Here is an 18,229-nt window from a genome sequence, read left to right as displayed (position 1 = left end):
CTATCTATGTGGCATAAAAAGAAACTTGGAAAATATTTTATATTACAGATATATGCTCATAACCACAAGGTATACTTCAATCTAAAGCATTAAGACAATTTCTTCATATAGTCGCTGTTGTGACTGAGACGGAAGGGGGATTACTATTGTTATAGAAATAGGAGGGGAGCCCCCTAAACACTAGGAACAAATAAATACTAGGATTTTGGCTGGGATATGGATTAAAACATAAACTGCAGGGCTGTGTCAGTCAGGGAATTCCTGGGCTGCCTTATGCAAACCAGCCTGGCTAGCTGAGGGAAGAGCATTACAACAGAGAGCCATTGAGGGTCTTCAGGAACTTCTTGTCCCAGGTGTGACCAGGGATTGAGATTTGGAAGGTTGCCAGGGTAACTGTTCTGTGGGAGGACAAGGTGCTTCTGGGAAGAGGAAAGGGGAAGAAAGGCCAAGATCCATCTTGGTGAGGTAGAAGGAAGGACTACCTGCAATGCTTTGGGTCATGCTGTAAGATCTGGACCTTCTCCATGCAGACTGAGGGTGTAAATAGGCGAATAAACCCTAATTCTTAAAGCAGAAGAGTCTCCACAGTGTCTTCTATTCTCCAAAGGGACACCTGTTGGCGCCTGTGACCCCATGCGCTCTGGCCACTGTTTGGCAGAAGGAGGGGGCAGGCACTGGACAGGCACTACAGTGGTACCTCAGGTTAAGTACTTAATTTGTTCTGGAGGTCCGTTCTTAACCTGAAGCACCACTTTAGCTAATGGGGCCTCCTGCTGCTGCCACGCTGCCGGAGCATGATTTCTGTTCTCATCCTGAAGCAAAGTTCTTAACCCGAGGTACTATTTCTGTTTTAGTGGAGTCTGTAACCTGAAGCATATGTAACCCGAGGTGGTGGTTGTTTAGTCGTTTAGTCGTGTCCAACTCTTTGTGACCCCATGGACCAGAACATGCCAGGCACTCCTGTCTTCCACTGCCTCCTGCAGTTTGGTCAAACTGTATAAATGTGATAAATGTGAAATATACTGTATAAATGTGAAATATACTTGGAGTCGAGCGTGGATTTCATGCTCTTTATTCAGCTCATAGTAGTGAGGAATGGAAGTTTCCCCAAACTGTCTGCTTTATATACATTATTTACACAATGGGCCCTACGTGATTGGCTAATTCCGGGATTCTCCTGTAGGCCAATCAGGTTGTGGATTCACTTCCACCTGGAGTTGGATTGGGTGGTTCCTGTGGACCAATCAGACTGCTGCATTCTGGATCCAATTGTTCTAGGACCAATCAGACTGCTGCAATTTGGATCCTATTCAACTCAGTACATAACAAAAGGATATTGTTATGTACTGATGTTCTCACCCTGGGCCAGCAGGGGGATACTGTAGATAGTTTTCACTTAGGTCCACATATGCAAATACGGGATTGAAAGTGACTGGATAGTTCAGTGACTGGATAGTTACAGAAAGTGTTACAGTTGCGTTGTAGCTGAGCTCTATATAAGCAGGCTGGCTGAACCCTTCAGTTCAGTTCTGTTCTGGCCTGTGAATAAACAAGAGCTGTTTGAAGAAACGCTGTGTCGTCTGATATGTTCACCCACAACTTAATAGATATAAATTACCCGTATTTTTCGCTCTATAACACGCACCCGACCATAACACGCACGTAGTTTTTAGAGGAGGAAAATCCGTAGGCATGCCACCCGTAGGCATTCCCTCCATAACATGCACAGACATTTCCCCTTACTTTCTAGGAGGAAAAAAGTGAGTGTTATGGTGCAAAAAATACGGTAAGTCAAACCTGCCTTTCTTTGTTATTCTTATCTCTCTGACAGTGAATTAAGTGTGCTGTGTTCTGTATTCCACACATATGCTGACCAGCTCAATGAAGACATTTAGGGTCGTTTTCTCCATTCAACAGTTTTGGACTACAACTCCCATCAGCCCCAGGCAGCATTGTAATGCTCCCATCGGCCCAAGTATCATCTGGCCATGCTACTGGGAGTTGTAGTCCAAATCCGTGGAGAGCACCGGGCTAGGGAAGGGCTGAGCAATGAAGCCTGGACCACAGCCCCCAGGGTGTACTGACTGATGGGATTTCCATCATGTCGGCTACTAGGGGTTCCCGCAGCAGCAGCAGTGAGGAGGAGGATTTGGGGCATCTCCGGGAGGCTGCCTGGGACCCGGTGCTGCAGCGAGCAGCAGCAGCGGCCCTGCTGGTGCCCAAAGGCGGCAGGGAGAGCCCTGAGCGGCAGGCCTGGCAGCACCTTCCTCTCTCTAGATAAAAACTTTACCCATCCCAAAAAAGCCCTGCAGAAAATCTTTTTGTGTGTGTGCCAGAAATAGGGCGGTATAAAGTTGATCTCTTAAAACCAGGAATGGGGCACCTGCAGCCTCCTTGGACTGCAAACCCTGTCATCCCTGGTTGGGGCTGATGAGGGTTGGGGGCTCCAAAAGCCAACGGCCTTAGACTGATGGATGGATAAGAAGCCTTTAAAGTCAATTAAAGATTGGCTCGAGGCATGTGACTCAGAAGAAAAATGATCTACAAAGGGGTGGTTGTGATGCTTTTTTTTTTAAGCAACAAGAAGAATCTTTTAGTGTAGCAGCACCTACACTGTACTCTTACTCTTCGATGTCTGATAAGAACATTTTCGTCTAGGCAAGCCTGTGAGGTTGGAACGGTGTTTTCGTGAATTCTGTGTGAATAAAGGTGTTATGGTAATATTAAAGGTATTCTTTCAACAGAGTTGGTTTCCAGTTCCCCATTCTCTGTGATGGGTGTGTGTGTGTGTGCGCACACGCAGTGTCAACCTGTTATGTGTGTTGGGTTGATGCTGCTCCTTCAGTTATAAAACAGATGCTCTTATAAGAAAATAAGAATCGATAAGAAGGAATCCTCATAACCTCATGACACAATATTAATACTAATGTTCAGGTATATGCTGAATCTCTTGCAGAATATATGTGATTTACTAAGATGTTTTTCAGTCACAGGAATACTCTGTGAGAACCAAATGTGATATATTTAGTATGTTTGATGGGTCGGAATGCAGATATGAATTTAGTCCAACCCCCTTCAATACCACACAATGTAACCATAGGGGGACCTGAGACTATATAAGGACCTGGAAGGCCTTGGGAACTTTGCGTGCTGTTCTACTGCAGAGGATGCCGTCCAGAGACTCATAGAAGAACCTGGCCAATTCTTTCAGTGAGTCTGACCATCTGGTAGGTATGAAAGGAATGAGTGAGTGATGAATTAATGAGTCCTTATTGCTTAGTGCTTATTACTTGTTAATCAATAAAGGGTTGTAATCTGAAGAGAACTGTGTCATTTCGTCTTTCTTGAAAACACTCTGATAAAGGTAAAAAGGGAATTAACTCTGTTTTCATAAGAAGCCTACCCCAATATCTAGAACGCTGATGGATGGGATGGATGAATGAATAAAACTTTATGTGTGTTAGTTGGCCATAGCAACAAGAACGCTGATGTGTTTTTAGTTTGTTGCTGGTTTTAATTTTTTTTAATAATTGCTTTTACTAATCATTTTAGTGCTTTATTCTTTTTGTAAACTGCTTTTGTAAAGGGTCATCTAGTCCAACCCACCTAAACAAAGGGCACCTCTGGGATGTGAGATGCCCTCAGCAGTGCCCCCTCCGAGCAGTGCAGTTGATGGGCACCAATAGAGGAAATGAGCAGTGGCTCCAGTAGGAGGCGTCAACCTTTTCATCTGATTCTTCCGTCTCAAACATCAGCTTCCTATTGTAGCTGCAGCACAGCAGGCAAAACCAAAAGACAATAAAATACCCCTCACATGAGGGAGTTATGACAGCCCCCGTTTCTTACTGAATCTCTGCATCCTGTCTGAAGTCAAAAGTGCAGGAGGATTGCCAAGGAAAACAGGGTGACAGCCTCCCCCAGGATCTTCTCCCCAGGCACCAGGTTCCCTCAAGTGGAACTAAGGTGGTTTCCTGCTGGTCTTCAGCCTCAAATGCCGTGAAGTAATAGGAGAAGACACAGGACCCCCTCCCCTCCCCGCAGCTGTGCCAGGTAAATTCCTGACTTGGGCACATCATTGGAGAGGTGTTTTAGACACTCTTGTGAAGCAGTCCTGCAAACCAGTGATCACCTCCATAGTGCTGTTTGAGTGGGGGGGGGGAGAATGGAACCCCAGAATTTCCAGCTCCACCAGTGCAAAGATCACCCTATCTTCCCTGTCTCTGTTCCCTGGAATGTTGTGTTTTTTAGATGGTAAGCCTGAGGGTAGGCACAGTCTTGTTTTGATTGTGTGTAAGCTTCTCTGAGAGGTATGCGGGTGGCGCTGTGGGTTAAACCACAGAGCCTAGGACTTGCCGATCAGAAGGTCGGCGGTTTGAATCCCCACAACGGGGTGAACTCCCATTGCTCGGTCCCTGCTCCTGCCAACCTAGCAGTTCGAAAGCACGTCAAAGTGCAAGTAGATAAATAGGTATTGCTTTGGTGGGAAGTTAAACGGTGTTTCCGTGCGCTGCTCTGGTTCGCCAGAGGCGGCTTAGTCATGCTGGCCACATGACCCGGAAGCTGTACGCTGGTTCCCTTGGCCAATGAAGCGAGATGAGTGCCGCAACTCCAGAGTCGGCCACGACTGGACCTAATGGTCAGGAGTCCCTTTACCTTTAAGCTTCTCTGAGAGCCACTTTGGCTATACGGTGGGGTCAAAAAGTGCTGGAAATAAATAAATAATATGGCCGTGCTGGGTGGGGTTCATGGAATATGTAGTCCAAGGAGATCTGGAGGGCACCAGGTTTGCTAAGAATCCAAAAAAAGAAAAAAGAAAGATGCAATGCTAAAATATGGCTCCTCTCTGTCTCTTGGCAACTGGGAAACATTTTTTTCGGAATGGAACTCTGGGCAAGGATCTTACCAGACCTTGATTATACTTGCGCTTTTTTGCGGGGAGGGAGCTATTAAAAGTCCATTGAGCCACAGCTTAGCTTAGCTTTATAAACAGGCAGCATGACACAGTAGTCTTATACATAACAATCCCTGTCCCACCCTCTGTTTGATTTACTGACAATTTAAATATATTTACAAGATAGAGTCAAACTGGCAATTGATGGCCGGAAGAGGCCTCTGGCACTGCGTGGAACAGCAAACATTTTGGGCAGTGATGCTTGCTTTATTGAGACTCGAAATAAGCAAGGTGATGGTTTAAAGGTCCCAGGGGTTATTGGGTGGGTATCATTGGGTGCTGTTTTCCCCTTCTGTTTGCAGTGCTTGAATACTACTGATTTCGCTTCTTTCCCCACCCCCTCCCCGACAGCTATGGCACGTTTTGGGCTCATTTTGGAAACCAAAAAGGTCTTTTCCTGCTCTGGCATGGCACTTGAGAAATCAGTCATCATCACAGAGCCCAAGCAATTCTGCCAACTTTGCAGCTGTCATGATTTAGGACGGGAAGGAATGCTCACATTTCAGATCATCTTCTCTTGCTAGGCCAATGATGCATCTCTCTCTCTCTCTCTCTCTCTCTCTCTCTCTCTCTCTCTCTCTCCTGAGCACTTTTCAAACTAAGGAATGATGAGAGCTACTGGGGTGCGGGGGGAGGAACTGAAATCCTGTACTTAAAAAAGTAATGTCTCGTGGTGATTCTGGTGCAAATTATGCATTTTAAGTGTCTTTATCAGGGTGTGTTGGACAGTTAATGCCACAAATGGGGTTCTTTGTAGGCTGGGAAAGGAGGCTAAGGGTTCTTCGGGTTAGGCAATGTTTCTCAAACTTAGGTCCCCAGCTGTTGTTGGACTACAACTTCCATCATCCCTAGCTAGCAGGACCAGTGGTCAGGGATGATGGAAGCTATAGTCCAACAACAGCTGGGGACTCAAGTTTGAGAAACACTGGGTTAGGGTATAGGGGGGCTTGCTGTGGAGATAACTGGGGAGGTCAAGGTTTCCATGTGTGAAGACCTACTCCCTGACTATTGGAAGCTTCAACAATGCCCTTGCTCACACAATCTTTGGCTTTGCTTTGGGCGTTGTTGTTTTCTAGCTACCATGAGGACTGGCAACTTGGTTTGCTTGTTTCGCAAGAGCAAAGTGAGGTTCTTAGAATGCAGCGCCCATTACCAGATCCTGCACCTGAACTGCATGTTCTAGGTTTCACAGCTTGCCTGTACGAATGCATCGTTCAGTAGCAGGGACAGGGGAAAGCGGACTTCCAACCTCCTCTTTCTGGCCCTCATGATTCTTGTCCGGTCACATTCCTTACTGGCCTTGCTCAGTGCCCTTAAGTGGTTTGTGCCTGGCTGGAATGTGTCTCTGAATTGCACTAAAGGCCCTTGATTTGCTGGTTGGAGGGACTTCTGTTTGTGGCTGAAATGTTAACCTATCACAAAAAAGTAAGAGGCACTTCCGCTGCCCTATGCGCTTTTGCTTCTTGCCACACCCAAAATTGAGCTTCTGAAGATGCTTCCTGTATCATACATTCTTCCTATTAAAGACTACTTTAGAGCAAGTTCATCTAGTCTGACATTGCAGAAATCACAGCTGAAGCTGGGCCTCTCTTTTCCCTCCCTTTTCCTGCAAAGGCGTCACACGTGGCTCATGTAAGGCGATCTGTGGCTGCCAAGAGCCAAAGTCCTATTTTCTCACGCCGATGAGCTGGAGACTTTATAGGGTCTCTGGCTCTGACCTGTTGGCTTCATGGCCTGGCTGAGCTCGAGTTTCCTCCTCAAGGGCATTTGCTTGACCCCGGGCAAGCTTGTATCTTGATGATCAGCAGGAACAAAGAGTAAGAGGATGATTTTCTTTCTCATTTTGCACCAAGATGCGCCTACCTGTGCAGGGTCTGCCTGAAGCTTCAACCTGTCGGCAGAAATGTATAGGACACATGTCTCTCGCTGCCGCTGGAGCCAAGCCCTCCTTGCTTCTGCCTGCAGGGCTGGCTGGCTCTTGCCTGGTCTAAGCTGGGCTGCAGCTTCTATTGCAGTCCTGTCCTGAAGGCAGTCAAAGAGCATGGGCCAGCCAGCTGTTCCTCTCTTGTTCCTCTTGGCATTCATAAAACAGTTGAGTTTGAGAGGAGGCTAATCTAGTTCAACCTAAGAATCATGGCTAAAGAATCCCTGACAGATGGCCAGTCAACCTCCAACAAAGGAGAGTCCACCACCTTCGAAGGGAGTCCGTTCCGTTCCTTGTGCGCATATTTTCACCTCTTGAGGAGGGTCTGGGGTGTGGAACAAGGGTGTGTGTGTGTGTGCTCAATGTCCTGGAGGAGAAAAAAGGCCCCCTGGCTGGCTGCCCCCTCCATCCTAGGCAGGCAGGCAGACATCAGTGGGTGGTGGCAGCTGTGAATGAGGCTCCTCTGCACTTTGGGTCCTTGGGTGGTCATCAGGCTACTGGGTTGAAGAGGCCATCTGGGTGGAGATAAAAGTCTCTATCACACCATGAGTGGACGGCAGCAAGTGGCTGTGGCTGTTGGAGGAGTCGGAGCTCTGGTAGAGCACCAGGCTACTGGAGGAGACTGTTTGGAAGGAAAGGAGAAGAGGGGAGGGGAAAACACCCATAAGCACACGTGAGTGTAAGCAGGGAGAGATCACCACTCGATATGATACGATCATACGATAATCTTTATTGTCATTGTCCCATACAGAACAACGAAATTGAAAAAACCTACATCAGACATTCAAAAACCAACAAGCCTGCTATCCCAGCCTGGTTAGCCCCCTAAAAACTCTGATACCCCATAATTAAATACAATATACTCCCATAGAGACTACCTTACACTGCGTTTCCTTAGGAACATAGGCTGGCTTACACTGTGATGGACCATTGGTCCAGCTAGCTCAGCAGGGTCAACACTAGCCAGCAGCAACGTATTTCAGGTAGGGGTTGCTCCAAGCCCTACTGGAAGATACTGGGGATTGAACCAGCCATCATCTGTATGCAAAGCAGGCACTCTGACACTGAGCTACAGGCCTTCCTTCAGCTTCTACACCCGCAAAAGGGAATATACACACATGCACACACACACACCCCTCCCAAGCATTTTAGGGTTGCAGTGCTTAGTTCAACCTTCCCCAACTCCCATTGGGCCAGGCCAGCACTATATGATACTGGAGCAGAAGAGAGAGCAGCTGCGAGTCAGTGTAGGCAATACTGAGCTCAATGGGCCAATCTATAAGGTGGTTCTTTGTATTCCCACAGCACAGATGTGGTGGCTGGGGCTGATGGGAGTTGCAGTCCAAAACATCTGGGCAGGCATCAGATTGAGGGGAGACGGCTTGGAGAAACTCCAGGGATAGCCAACCAGAAGTGGACTACAGCTCCCATCATCCCTGATGAATGGCCATATTGATTGGGCTGATGGGGGTCGTAGTCCACATGGGCTGCCCCAACACTAACCAATAAACACTGCAAGTTACTGTCTTGAGGATGCAATGTTTATGAAATCCCCTTGCTTCACCAAAGAATGGAAAGCCCTCAATGCTGGCAGGAGCTTCAGTTGTGCATTCTTCAAAGCAGGGCTCCCCACCTACCAGCAGGGCTAGAGGTGAGTCGATGGCTGGGCTGGAGGTGCTGGATGGTGGCATCCTGGTTCTGTAAGTGTATGGTGGAAGCCTGCACGGGGGGCGTGTGGATCCCAGACTCTGTGTGTGCCTCAGAGTCTGATGTGAACACCTGTAAAATGTGGGAGGGAGAGAGAGATTAACAACACAATAAGAAATCTGGAAACTGCTGGTTTTGGGAATTTCAGACAAAATTAAAATTAAAATTAAAATTTTGATTGAATAGAAGAATATCAACAAGCTGGAAAGTGTGCAGAGAAGGGCAGCCAAGATGATCAAGGGTCTGGAAACAGAGCCTTATGAGGAACGGTTAAGGGAACTGGGTATGTTTAGCCTGGAGAAAATTGAGAGGTGATAGGACAGCCAAATATCTGTCACATGAGAGATGGAGGCAGCTTGCTTTCTGCTGCTCCAGAGGGTAGCGCACGATGGATGGCTGAACTGACGGATTCAAAGGACAAGGAGATTCCGGCTAGATATTAGGAAGAATTTTCTGATGGTAAATGCTGTTAAGCAGTGAAGCAGACTGCCTCAGAAGGTGGTGGACTCTCCTTCCTTGGAGGTGTTTAAACAGAGGTTGGATGACTTTGGATTTCAGGGCTTCTTTCCCAGGTTCCTCCTTTCCCGGCTTCCCCCTCAGCCCATCTTACCTGCTTGGTTGGCGTCAGGCTGGCCAAGGCGCTGAGGTTGGCTGTGTCTGTGATCACCATGGTCTGCGGCAGCAGCCCAGTGTGGGCGTACTGAGCCATCTCTGGTTTGTGGCCGTAGAGAGCTAGGGGACCAAAAAGGCATGAGAATAGAGGTTATATGGGGGACTCTTGAGGGAGAAGGGAACCATGGAGTTAACCCTGGCTTCCAAGCATCTCTAGGGTGACCATTATCCCTTATTTACTTTTTAATCATCCTTTGTACCCTGCTCTCCTTCGTCCAAAAAGCTCAGTGCTCATAGTAAGGGAGCCCTTCTCGTTTCATCCTGAACAACAACCCTGTAGGGTAGGTTCCCTCTCTCTACCACCACCACAGCTTCTTCTTCTGAGGTTGTCCTCCTAGGGCTGACAGAAAAAGGAGGAGGGTGTTATTTTAGAAGGCGACCAGGGGAAGGAAGGGAACGCTTTCAAGATGGCTGTACAAAGGCGTCGGGGTTAAGAAGAGGTGGAAGAAGGGAGGCCCAGTTGGTGTTGCGGTTAGAGTAACAGACTAGGACCTGGGAGAGCTGGATTCAAATCCCCACTCAGCCACGAAGCTCACTGGGTAACCTTAGGCCAGTCACCGACACTCAGCCTAACCTACCTCACAGGATTGTTGTGAGGATAAAAGAGGAAGAGAACTGCGTACACCACATTGTGCTCCTTGAAGGAAAGGTGTGGAATAAATGTAAGGAAAAATCATAATAAAACAAGGCAGGGGCAATTAGCTACGCTTTCCTCACAATCCATGTGTTCCTTTTAAAATGGGCAGCCTGATCTTCCTTTGCAAAGCTCTGTGTGCCTTATAGGAGCCTCTCCATCCAAACGCTGCAGCATCTGATATTCGGAGGCAGACTGCCACTGCCCATGGAGGCTCAGTTTAGCTGCCAAGTCTAGTAGCCAAGGGTAGGTTCATCCTCTCTGCATTTGCCTTTTCTCCCACAACGTGATGTCCTGCAAGTGCTTTGGACTACAAGTCCCATCAGCCCCACCCAACACAGCTGTATGATGAGAACACAGCTGTGCTGACTAGCTGGAGATGATGGGAAATGGAGTCCAAAGTATCCACATCGAGTTGAACAAGGCCTGCCGTGAGTCCTTGGCCCACAATTCCAGGGAGCCTCCCTCCCTGCCTTGCTGGCTCCCCAACCTACCGTGAGGTGCCTGGATCTGGGCCATGGTGGCCATGAAAGGGCTCTGGTTGAGATGGCCCTGGACCTGCTGCATGATGGGCTGCTGGTATGATGGGTGCAGCTGCTGGGAGAACTGGACTGGCTGCAGGGTGGTGAGGCTGCTGCCCATGTTGTTGATCACTGGGACACTCTGGGGCTGGGTGGAGGCCAAGCCTGGAAGACAGGAAAGAGCATCTTTAGTGGTTCACTTTCCCCCCAAAAAATCACCAGCTAGTTCCAGCCAGCCAGGGAGCAAAGTCTCCCTTTTTTTGCAGGAGATTTGCAGCGGTGGAAAGCGAGAACCAGTGTTTGTCGTCTTGAAGCATCCTGGCACTATTCTGCAGCTTTACTTCAGTGGGTCTTTGAAATATACTCCGAGTCGAGTGTGGACTTCATGCTCTTTATTCAGCTCATAGTAGTGAGGAGGAATGGAAGTTCCCGCGAAATGTCTGCTTTATATACATTATTTACACAATGGGCCCCACGTGATTGGCTAATTCCAGGATTCTCCTGTAGGCCAATCAGATTGCAGATTCACTTCCACCTGGAGTTGGATTGGGTGGCTCCTGCGGACCAATCAGACTGCCGCATTCTGAAATCCTATTGTTCTAGGACCAATCAGACTGCTGCTATTTGGATCCTATTCAACTCAGTACATAACAGTCTTGCTGTACAACGAGGACTAGAAAGCTATTCGTTTGCTACTGTATGCAAACGGCATGCCTTCCCTGGGTCTCTCCTCACTTACCGATAACCAGAGTGGAGGCCCCTGTGTTGGTGAAGGCTGGTGTAAGCGAAGATGTGTCTCCCGGCCCAATTGCCATGACGCCTGGGAGTGATGCCATGATGAGGTTCTGGGTTTGCTGGCTCAGGGTGTGGTTCTGCTCTAGGCTGTGCAGGGCTGTCAGGGTGCTAACTGGGGGGAGAGAGCCCCCAGGAGCAGAGATCTGTGCACAGGAGAAATACGGAAGAATATCAACCAGTGGCGTAGCGTGGGTTGTCAGCACCCGGGGCAAGGCAAGTAATTTGCACCCGGGGCAAGGCAAGTAATTTGCACCCCCTAACCTGTGGATTTGCACCCCCTAACCCGTGGATTTGTGCCCCCTAACCCTAACCCCCAGATGCTGCGCCCGGTGCGGCTGGCCCCCCCTGTACCCCCCACGCTACGCCACTGATATCAACATGCTTTTTGAGGAGAGTTGCAGGATTGTGGGATGTACATTTGGGATAGCTTAGAAGTGGTGCGATATTAATTGCATTTATTGGCAAGCTTGGCAGTAAGTAGAACCACTGGGAGATTTCTGGATGACTTTCAGGAGATCGGCAAGGATTTCTGGTCCCCAGTTGTTCAACAAGAGCAGCAACAAAATGGCTCCCAGCCATCCAGTGGAGGCTAGTTCCCCTTTGGGACTAATAGGGTGCAAGGCAGGGAGCCCAACAGTAGGTGGTGCCAATGGGCCCAGGCAGTGCTTTACTCACCAGCTTTGCATCTCCTGCAGAACTAACTGAACACAGGCCAGGGGAAGAAGCATGGTGCAAGATAGTCTGGGTGGTCACAATGGAATTGCTTCCCCCATGCTGGTTGCCGTCTGAGGAATCTGTCTCACTGACGGGTTGCTGGTTGTACCTCATGCCGGAGTCGGAAAAGGAGAGTTGTTGTTGTTGTTGTTGCTGCTGTTGCTGCTGCAAAGGGGATTGTTCTACAAACAAACAAAAGAAAAGAGGGGGGAATAATTCTTAGTAATTTGTGCTTAAGTTGAGGACTCTTAGCTCTGATCTCAGACAGGGCCGGCCCTACCCTTAGGCAGAGTGAGGCAGTTCATTTAAACCATTAATTTATTCCTCCACTGGTTCTGCTGAGAGAACACATGTCATGGCCTCTTCCTCAACTGTCACCCAGCAGCAGCCAATCCATCTGGCTTTACCCGAACGAGCGTCTCCACCCCCATCGTTCAGACATGGAGGCCCAGCTCCAAGGGCCTTCTGGCAGTTCCCTCACTGCAAGAAGCAAGGGAACCAGGCAGAGGGCCTTCTCGGTAGTGGCGCCTGCCCTGTGGAACGCCCTCCCATCAGATGTCAAGGAAATAAACAACTATCTGACTTCTAGAAGACATCTGAAGGCAGCCCTGTTTAGGGAAGTTTTTAATGTTTGATGTTTTATTGTATTTTTAATATTTTGTTGCAAGCCGCCCAGAGTGGCTAGAGAAACCCAGCCAGATGGATGGGGTATGAATGAATGAATGAATACATAAATAAATAAATAAATAAAATCTGAAATGCTTCCATTGCAACTGGCCATTGTGTGAACTGTAACTTGTAACAACTTGCCCTGGACTTTGCTTTCCCCCCTATCCTCCCTCCCTCCTCCTCGCTCTTTCCTTTTGGGCTGTGTCCTTTAGATTCTAAACTGGAGGGCAGGAACTGGTGGTGGTGGTGGGGATTGATCCGTAAGCTACTCTGGGAGTCATTTTGGCTGAAGTCTAAGAGCTGTGTGGGTGGGGAGAGATTTCAAATAAATAAATAAATAGCGCCTGGCACTCACCATGGACCTTGCTTGGTGAGAGGGGTGTTGCTGACTGGAGCGAGGAAGAGCCCAAGGTGGGCACAGATCCGGGCTGCGGCCCACTGTAGCTGTCCATAGCGAGCTTGTGCCGGAAAGCCTCCTCCTTCCGGCGGTTGGCAAACCAGTTGTAAACTCTCACCTCAGTCACCAGGTTCGAGCCCAGACCCTGGGCCTGGGAAGGGGAGACACCACGCTGGATGCACTCTGCCCTGCCGAGAAAGGCCATGGATTTGTCAGGTTGGGGACGGGGCTTGTGTTAAGGCGAAGTCATTTCTCCAAAGGGAACCCCTTCAAATCAAAGGAGTGGTGTGCCTGTTGCACCATTTCCAAAGATGTATGAGCTGCATTAAGAACATAAGAAGAGCTCTGCTGGACCAGACCAGTGGCCCATATAGTCCATCATCCTCTTCTCACAATGAATCTCCTCCATGAATCTGTCCAATCCTCTTCTGAGACTGACCCAGAAACTCCAGCGGGTGCAGAATGCCGCGGCGAGACTCCTTATGGGGTCCTCGCTGCAAGATCACATTCACCCGGTGCTATACCAGCTGCACTGGCTCCCGGTGGAGTACAGGATCAGGTTTAAGGTGCTGGTTTTAACCTTTAAAGCCCTATACTGCCTAGGACTACCTCATACCTATGGGACCGCCTCTCCTGGTATGTCCCACAGAGGGACTTACAGTCTTCAAACAAAAACATCTTGGAGGTCCCAGGCCACAGAGAGGTTAGGCTGGCCTCAACCAGAGCCAGGGCTTTTTCGGCTGTGGCTCCGATCTGGTGGAACGCTCTGTCACAAGAGACTAGGGCCCTGCGGGACATCTTTCCGCAGGGCCTGCAAGACAGAGCTGTTCCACCAGGCCTTTGGCCAGGGCACAGCCTGACTCCCTCCTTAGGCAACCTTCACAGAACTCTAGCCCAATGGTTGCCATTAATTTGATTGGAATTAATTTTATAATGAAATGATTTTAAAATGTTGTATTATTTTATTGTTGTTAGCTGCCCTGAGCCCGGCTTTGGCTGGGGAGGGCGGGATATAAATAAAAAATTATTATTATTATTATTTTAAAGCCATCCCTATTGGAGTCCATCACTGCCTCCTGTGGGAATGTGTTTTGTTCCATTTTCCCAATGTTTTCTTCCCTGAGAGTTTTCTCCTTTAATGTGACCCTTCACTTGCCATAAAGGCCACTTTCAGAAATCTAGCAGAACCTAGTGGACGTTTAGCACTCCTTTCCATGTTAGGAAAATAAGTCTGTTCCCGCTTCCCTGGAAAATCATGGAATGAAATCTGGGGCGATATTTCAGCTTTCTCAAAGGATTCTGAGCCCTGTAGTTTCTTAAGAGTTCTTGCTTCGAATTGTAACTTGGTGAAGAGTGAACCACCATGTCCAGAATAATTTGAGGAGGGAAAAATGTGCTTTGGATGTATTTTAAAGGTGTGAGGAGCACACAGCTGACAGCCCCTGAGCGATGAAGCATTTCATAAGATTCCAGTATAGGGTGCTAAAGAATCCCATCGTCCCGGACTGTAGAGGTGCTTTCAGGTAATTACTTTTGGCGCCTCCTCTGCATTAATTATAGTCTAACCATAGTTGGCTCAGATCTCTCTGTACTTTTGCATTTTTAGTCCTGAGGTTCATCTAGACCTCATAGCTGATTATATGTTTAGGTCTAATTTGGGGTGAAATAGTTAAACTGGGGGCAGAATGAGCAAGGAATTATTAGCCCCAGCTCAGCCAAAACCAATAATTTACTTCCCCCACCCATTTCTTCCCACCCCTTACTTTGTGTAACATAAGTAAGAGCCGGCTGGATCAGGTCAATGGCCCATTCAGTCCAGGATCCTGTTCTCACAGTGGCCAACCAGATGCCTGTGGGAAACCAGCAAGCAGGATTTGAGCACAAGAACACTCTCTCCTGTGGTTTTCCACAACTGGTATTCAGAAACATCACTGCCTCCGATTATGGAGGCAGGGCATGGCCACCGTGGCTTGCAGCCCTTGAAAGGCTTATCATTGCATTACGGTAATCTGTCCAATCCTCTTTGAAAGCCATCAAAGTTGGTGGCCATCGCTGCCTTTAGAGGGAGCAATCCCCATAATTTAACTATGGGTTTATCCACGCTCACCTTTCACCAGCCCTTTCCAGGCACAGTCTGCACCTTAAAGCTCTGTGTCCAAGCGCCTTTCTTTCTGCTCTGGTGCTTGCCCTGCGAAAACCCACTCTTTAAAGCTCAATCAGAGCAAACAGCAATCTGTGAAAAACCAGAATTGACTTTTTCTCCAATGGAGTGCTAAAATGTGGGCTTTTGCAAGGAAGACTCTGGGGCAAAACAAACAAACAAACCCATGCTTGGGCAAGGAACTTTTAAGCGCAGACTTGTGCCTGGACACAGCAGGGCAAAAGGTAAATGTGGATAAGTGCTATGTACTGCATGAGTTTTTTTCGTCTAGGAGAACAGGATGCTGGGCTAGATGGGCCAGTGGCCTAATCCAGCAGCGTCTTCTGATGTTCTTACGTTCTTAAAAGAGGGACCTTCCTCCATTCACCTGTTGCACTCCTCCACCAAGGCTTCCCGTTCCTCCTTGCTGGGATTCTTCTGCCTCTCATAGGCTTGGAAGAGGATTTGCTGTGAAGCTGGGCCCCACTTGAAGCGATTGCGTCTGCCTTTCTTCGTTGGCAGGTCCTCTCCCATTGCGTCTTCCACCATAATGCCCTGGCCAGCATGGGTGAATTCTGGAACCACAGAAAGGGTGGGGTGCAACCATCTCTGGGGCAGCTCTTATGTTGTGGAACTCCCTATATCATTATTCTTTTTTGTTTTGGTCAAACACACATCTCTTTGCCCAGGACTTTAGCACCTGACCCGCCATACCCTTGTGGTTCTAAATTGTTTTAAACAGTTTTTAATGTTGTGTTTTAAATTGTTGTGTGACCTTAGGTTGAAGGCTGATAATAATAATTATTATTCATAACAATAATAATGCTGTCCATTTCTTGAAGAAACCAGGTGGGAGGAGCTGGGGGGGGGAATAAAGCAAGGCGTCTAAAAAGCAACTCAGCGGAATTACAGAAAATTGAATGAGTTGGCGACAGGGATGACCCTGGGGGGGGGGGGCGAGAATGGAGTCACTAGAACATTTTCTAAAAAATGTTAAGGGGTACTCTCATTTTCACTCAAGAAAATCGCCATTTTATAGTTCAAATTGGGGAAAATAAATACAGTAAATGGACAAAAATACAAAGATTCACAAAATGTTTAGGGTATGTGTACCCCTGCGTCCCCCCAGAAAAAGAGCACTGCATAGAAACATAGATATAAAAGCATGTGTTAAGGGTAGGAAAAAAACCCATCTCATTGTCTGGCTAGGTCACTTCCTGGTTCATACTATTTTTAGCATCCCCAAAGACAGAAGTCCACCCTACAGGAAGTTGTTGCTCCCTGCGTATCTTCTAAGTTTGGCTTGAAGGATGCTCCCCCAAGCCAGATCATTCATCTAGATATGCAACAGGCAGCCTCATCTAATAGAGGGAGACTTCCTTTTGGGTCTGCAGTAGGAATGAATGAATGATCCTGACTGCAGGCTGACCGACAGGCCCAGGCAGAGGATCCGTGGTCAGCCTCTTCTATGGGAGTGGGTCCTTTGGGTTCTGAGCAACCAGAGGCTCAGGCTCTCCTGTGCCTTTGGCAAGGACCTGTATCAGTGCTTCCCCATCCCTTGCACACTTGGCAGTAGGGCTGGGTGATATATATCATCCATCCAGAACTAGTTTGAAGTCCATATCGTGATATCGGTTTCGTAATTTTTGACCTGGCAATATATCGCAAATCATGATATGTGTGGGTGGGTGCTATGCAGAAACCACAATGTGGGGGAAACCGCGCAGCCAGCCAATGCCTCTACATAGCTCCATCCTTATTTCAGACATGGTGATATATCAGTATATTGTGATGTTTAGCTGTTGATATAGCACAATGTTGAAAACCAGAGGAGCCTACCCACCTTGCCTGGCCATCCAGGGCAGCGGTGGAGCTGGCTGGCGGGTTCCTAGTCACTCCAAGCAGGAGTGGAAAGGCACAGTTTTTGTGCCTACTGGGCCTGAACCCTTGACAGGGGCCAACCTGGCCAGCACCTTTCAGTCATTGAATTCATTTATTCCTCGCAGCACATTTGAAGCTGCTGGCCATGTTTTGTCCAGCTAACAGGAGCAACATTTTGCAGGCATGGAAATTCAGCAAGCATCATGGCACACGAGTGTTGCAACCTGGCCCAGAATCCCTTGCAAATGTTGGGCTGACCGGCTCTGCTGCTGTTGAGCAGGTGGAAAATGGCCTTGCTCTGGTACGTGCTTTGGAGCTAGGAAAGAGCTGCTGGTTGCTGTACTTACGCTGAGCCACCTCTCGCTGCTTGCGGACGTACCAGGTGTAGAGGGCAGCCCTCTTCTGAGTTTTCATGGGTGTGCCCTTGTTGAGATGCTGGGAGAGGTGAGATTGATTCAAGCCTGTGGTGTCTACTACCTCCCGCTGGGGAATATTGTGCTGTTGTAGGTAGGATTTCACCATCTTGGCTACCCTCCAGGGATCCTCTCTGGAGGGAACAGAAAGCACACACTACATGAAAGAGGGTTACTGTGGGTAGGACTACAAGTAGATGACCCTTCGTGTCCTTTTTCCCTATGAGTCCTGAAAAGCAAGGAGAATCAACCAATGACATTTCTGGTAGTAGATGTTGGGTCAACAGTAGAAGATGCTGTTCAGTCTCCTCTGTGCAGCAGGCTGTCCCAGCTAAATAAATTTATACTTACCATGAGTGTCTACTTGTTAGGGTTTTAGTCTTATTTTAAATTTATTTGTCATTTTTGTGTTTATGAAGTGTTTTTCATTATCTTATGTGTAAAGGGCCCTGATATGGTGGTTTAGACGGTGGTTAATAAATTAATTGTAATAGTAATATTATTATATACAGTGGTACCTTGGTTCTCAAACGCCTTGGTTCTCAAACACTGAAAACCCAGAAGTAAGGGTTCCAGTTTTCAAACATTTTTCGGAAACCGAACGTCCGATGTGGCTGTCAGCTATTGTTTCCGGGCCGCCTGCACCAATCAGAAGCTGTGCCTTGGTTTTTGAACATTTCAGAAGTCAAATGGACTTCCGAAACGGGTTACGGTAAGTTTAGCACTTTTGTTTTTGCTATTTATTCTGCATTTTTGTTGTTGAGGCTTTTCTGGTTAATTTGTTTATGTGACTGTATGGAACCCTGTTCAG

The 18,229-nt window shown here is 47.9% G+C and overlaps 1 protein-coding gene across 6 annotated transcripts in view; it reads right to left on the bottom strand.

The window, feature by feature from the left end:
• Window positions 1–6,069: 6,069 nt before the first annotated feature.
• HNF1A (HNF1 homeobox A) overlaps window positions 6,070–18,229 on the bottom strand; it is a 41,945-nt gene continuing 29,785 nt past the window's right edge. For all 6 annotated transcript variants that reach the window (XM_081891279.1, XM_081891277.1, XM_081891278.1 and 3 more), the window contains 9 exons: window positions 17,353–17,552; window positions 15,513–15,699; window positions 12,943–13,172; window positions 11,880–12,100; window positions 11,149–11,347; window positions 10,383–10,574; window positions 9,193–9,314; window positions 8,513–8,654; window positions 6,070–7,497 (listed from right to left, as the gene is read on the bottom strand). In XM_081891279.1, coding sequence (XP_081747405.1) covers window positions 7,370–7,497; window positions 8,513–8,654; window positions 9,193–9,314; window positions 10,383–10,574; window positions 11,149–11,347; window positions 11,880–12,100; window positions 12,943–13,172; window positions 15,513–15,699; window positions 17,353–17,527 — 1,596 coding nt within the window. In that variant the 5' untranslated portion in view covers window positions 17,528–17,552 and the 3' untranslated portion in view covers window positions 6,070–7,369. The remainder of the gene's footprint in view (window positions 7,498–8,512; window positions 8,655–9,192; window positions 9,315–10,382; window positions 10,575–11,148; window positions 11,348–11,879; window positions 12,101–12,942; window positions 13,173–15,512; window positions 15,700–17,352; window positions 17,553–18,229) is intronic.

The sequence above is a fragment of the Podarcis melisellensis genome (assembly GCF_964234715.1).
Source record: "Podarcis melisellensis genome assembly, chromosome: 16".
In the NCBI taxonomy this organism is placed as follows: Eukaryota; Metazoa; Chordata; class Lepidosauria; order Squamata; family Lacertidae; genus Podarcis; species Podarcis melisellensis.
The sequence above is the reverse complement of the archived record's forward strand: the minus strand, read 5'-3'. Positions and strand labels throughout refer to the sequence as shown.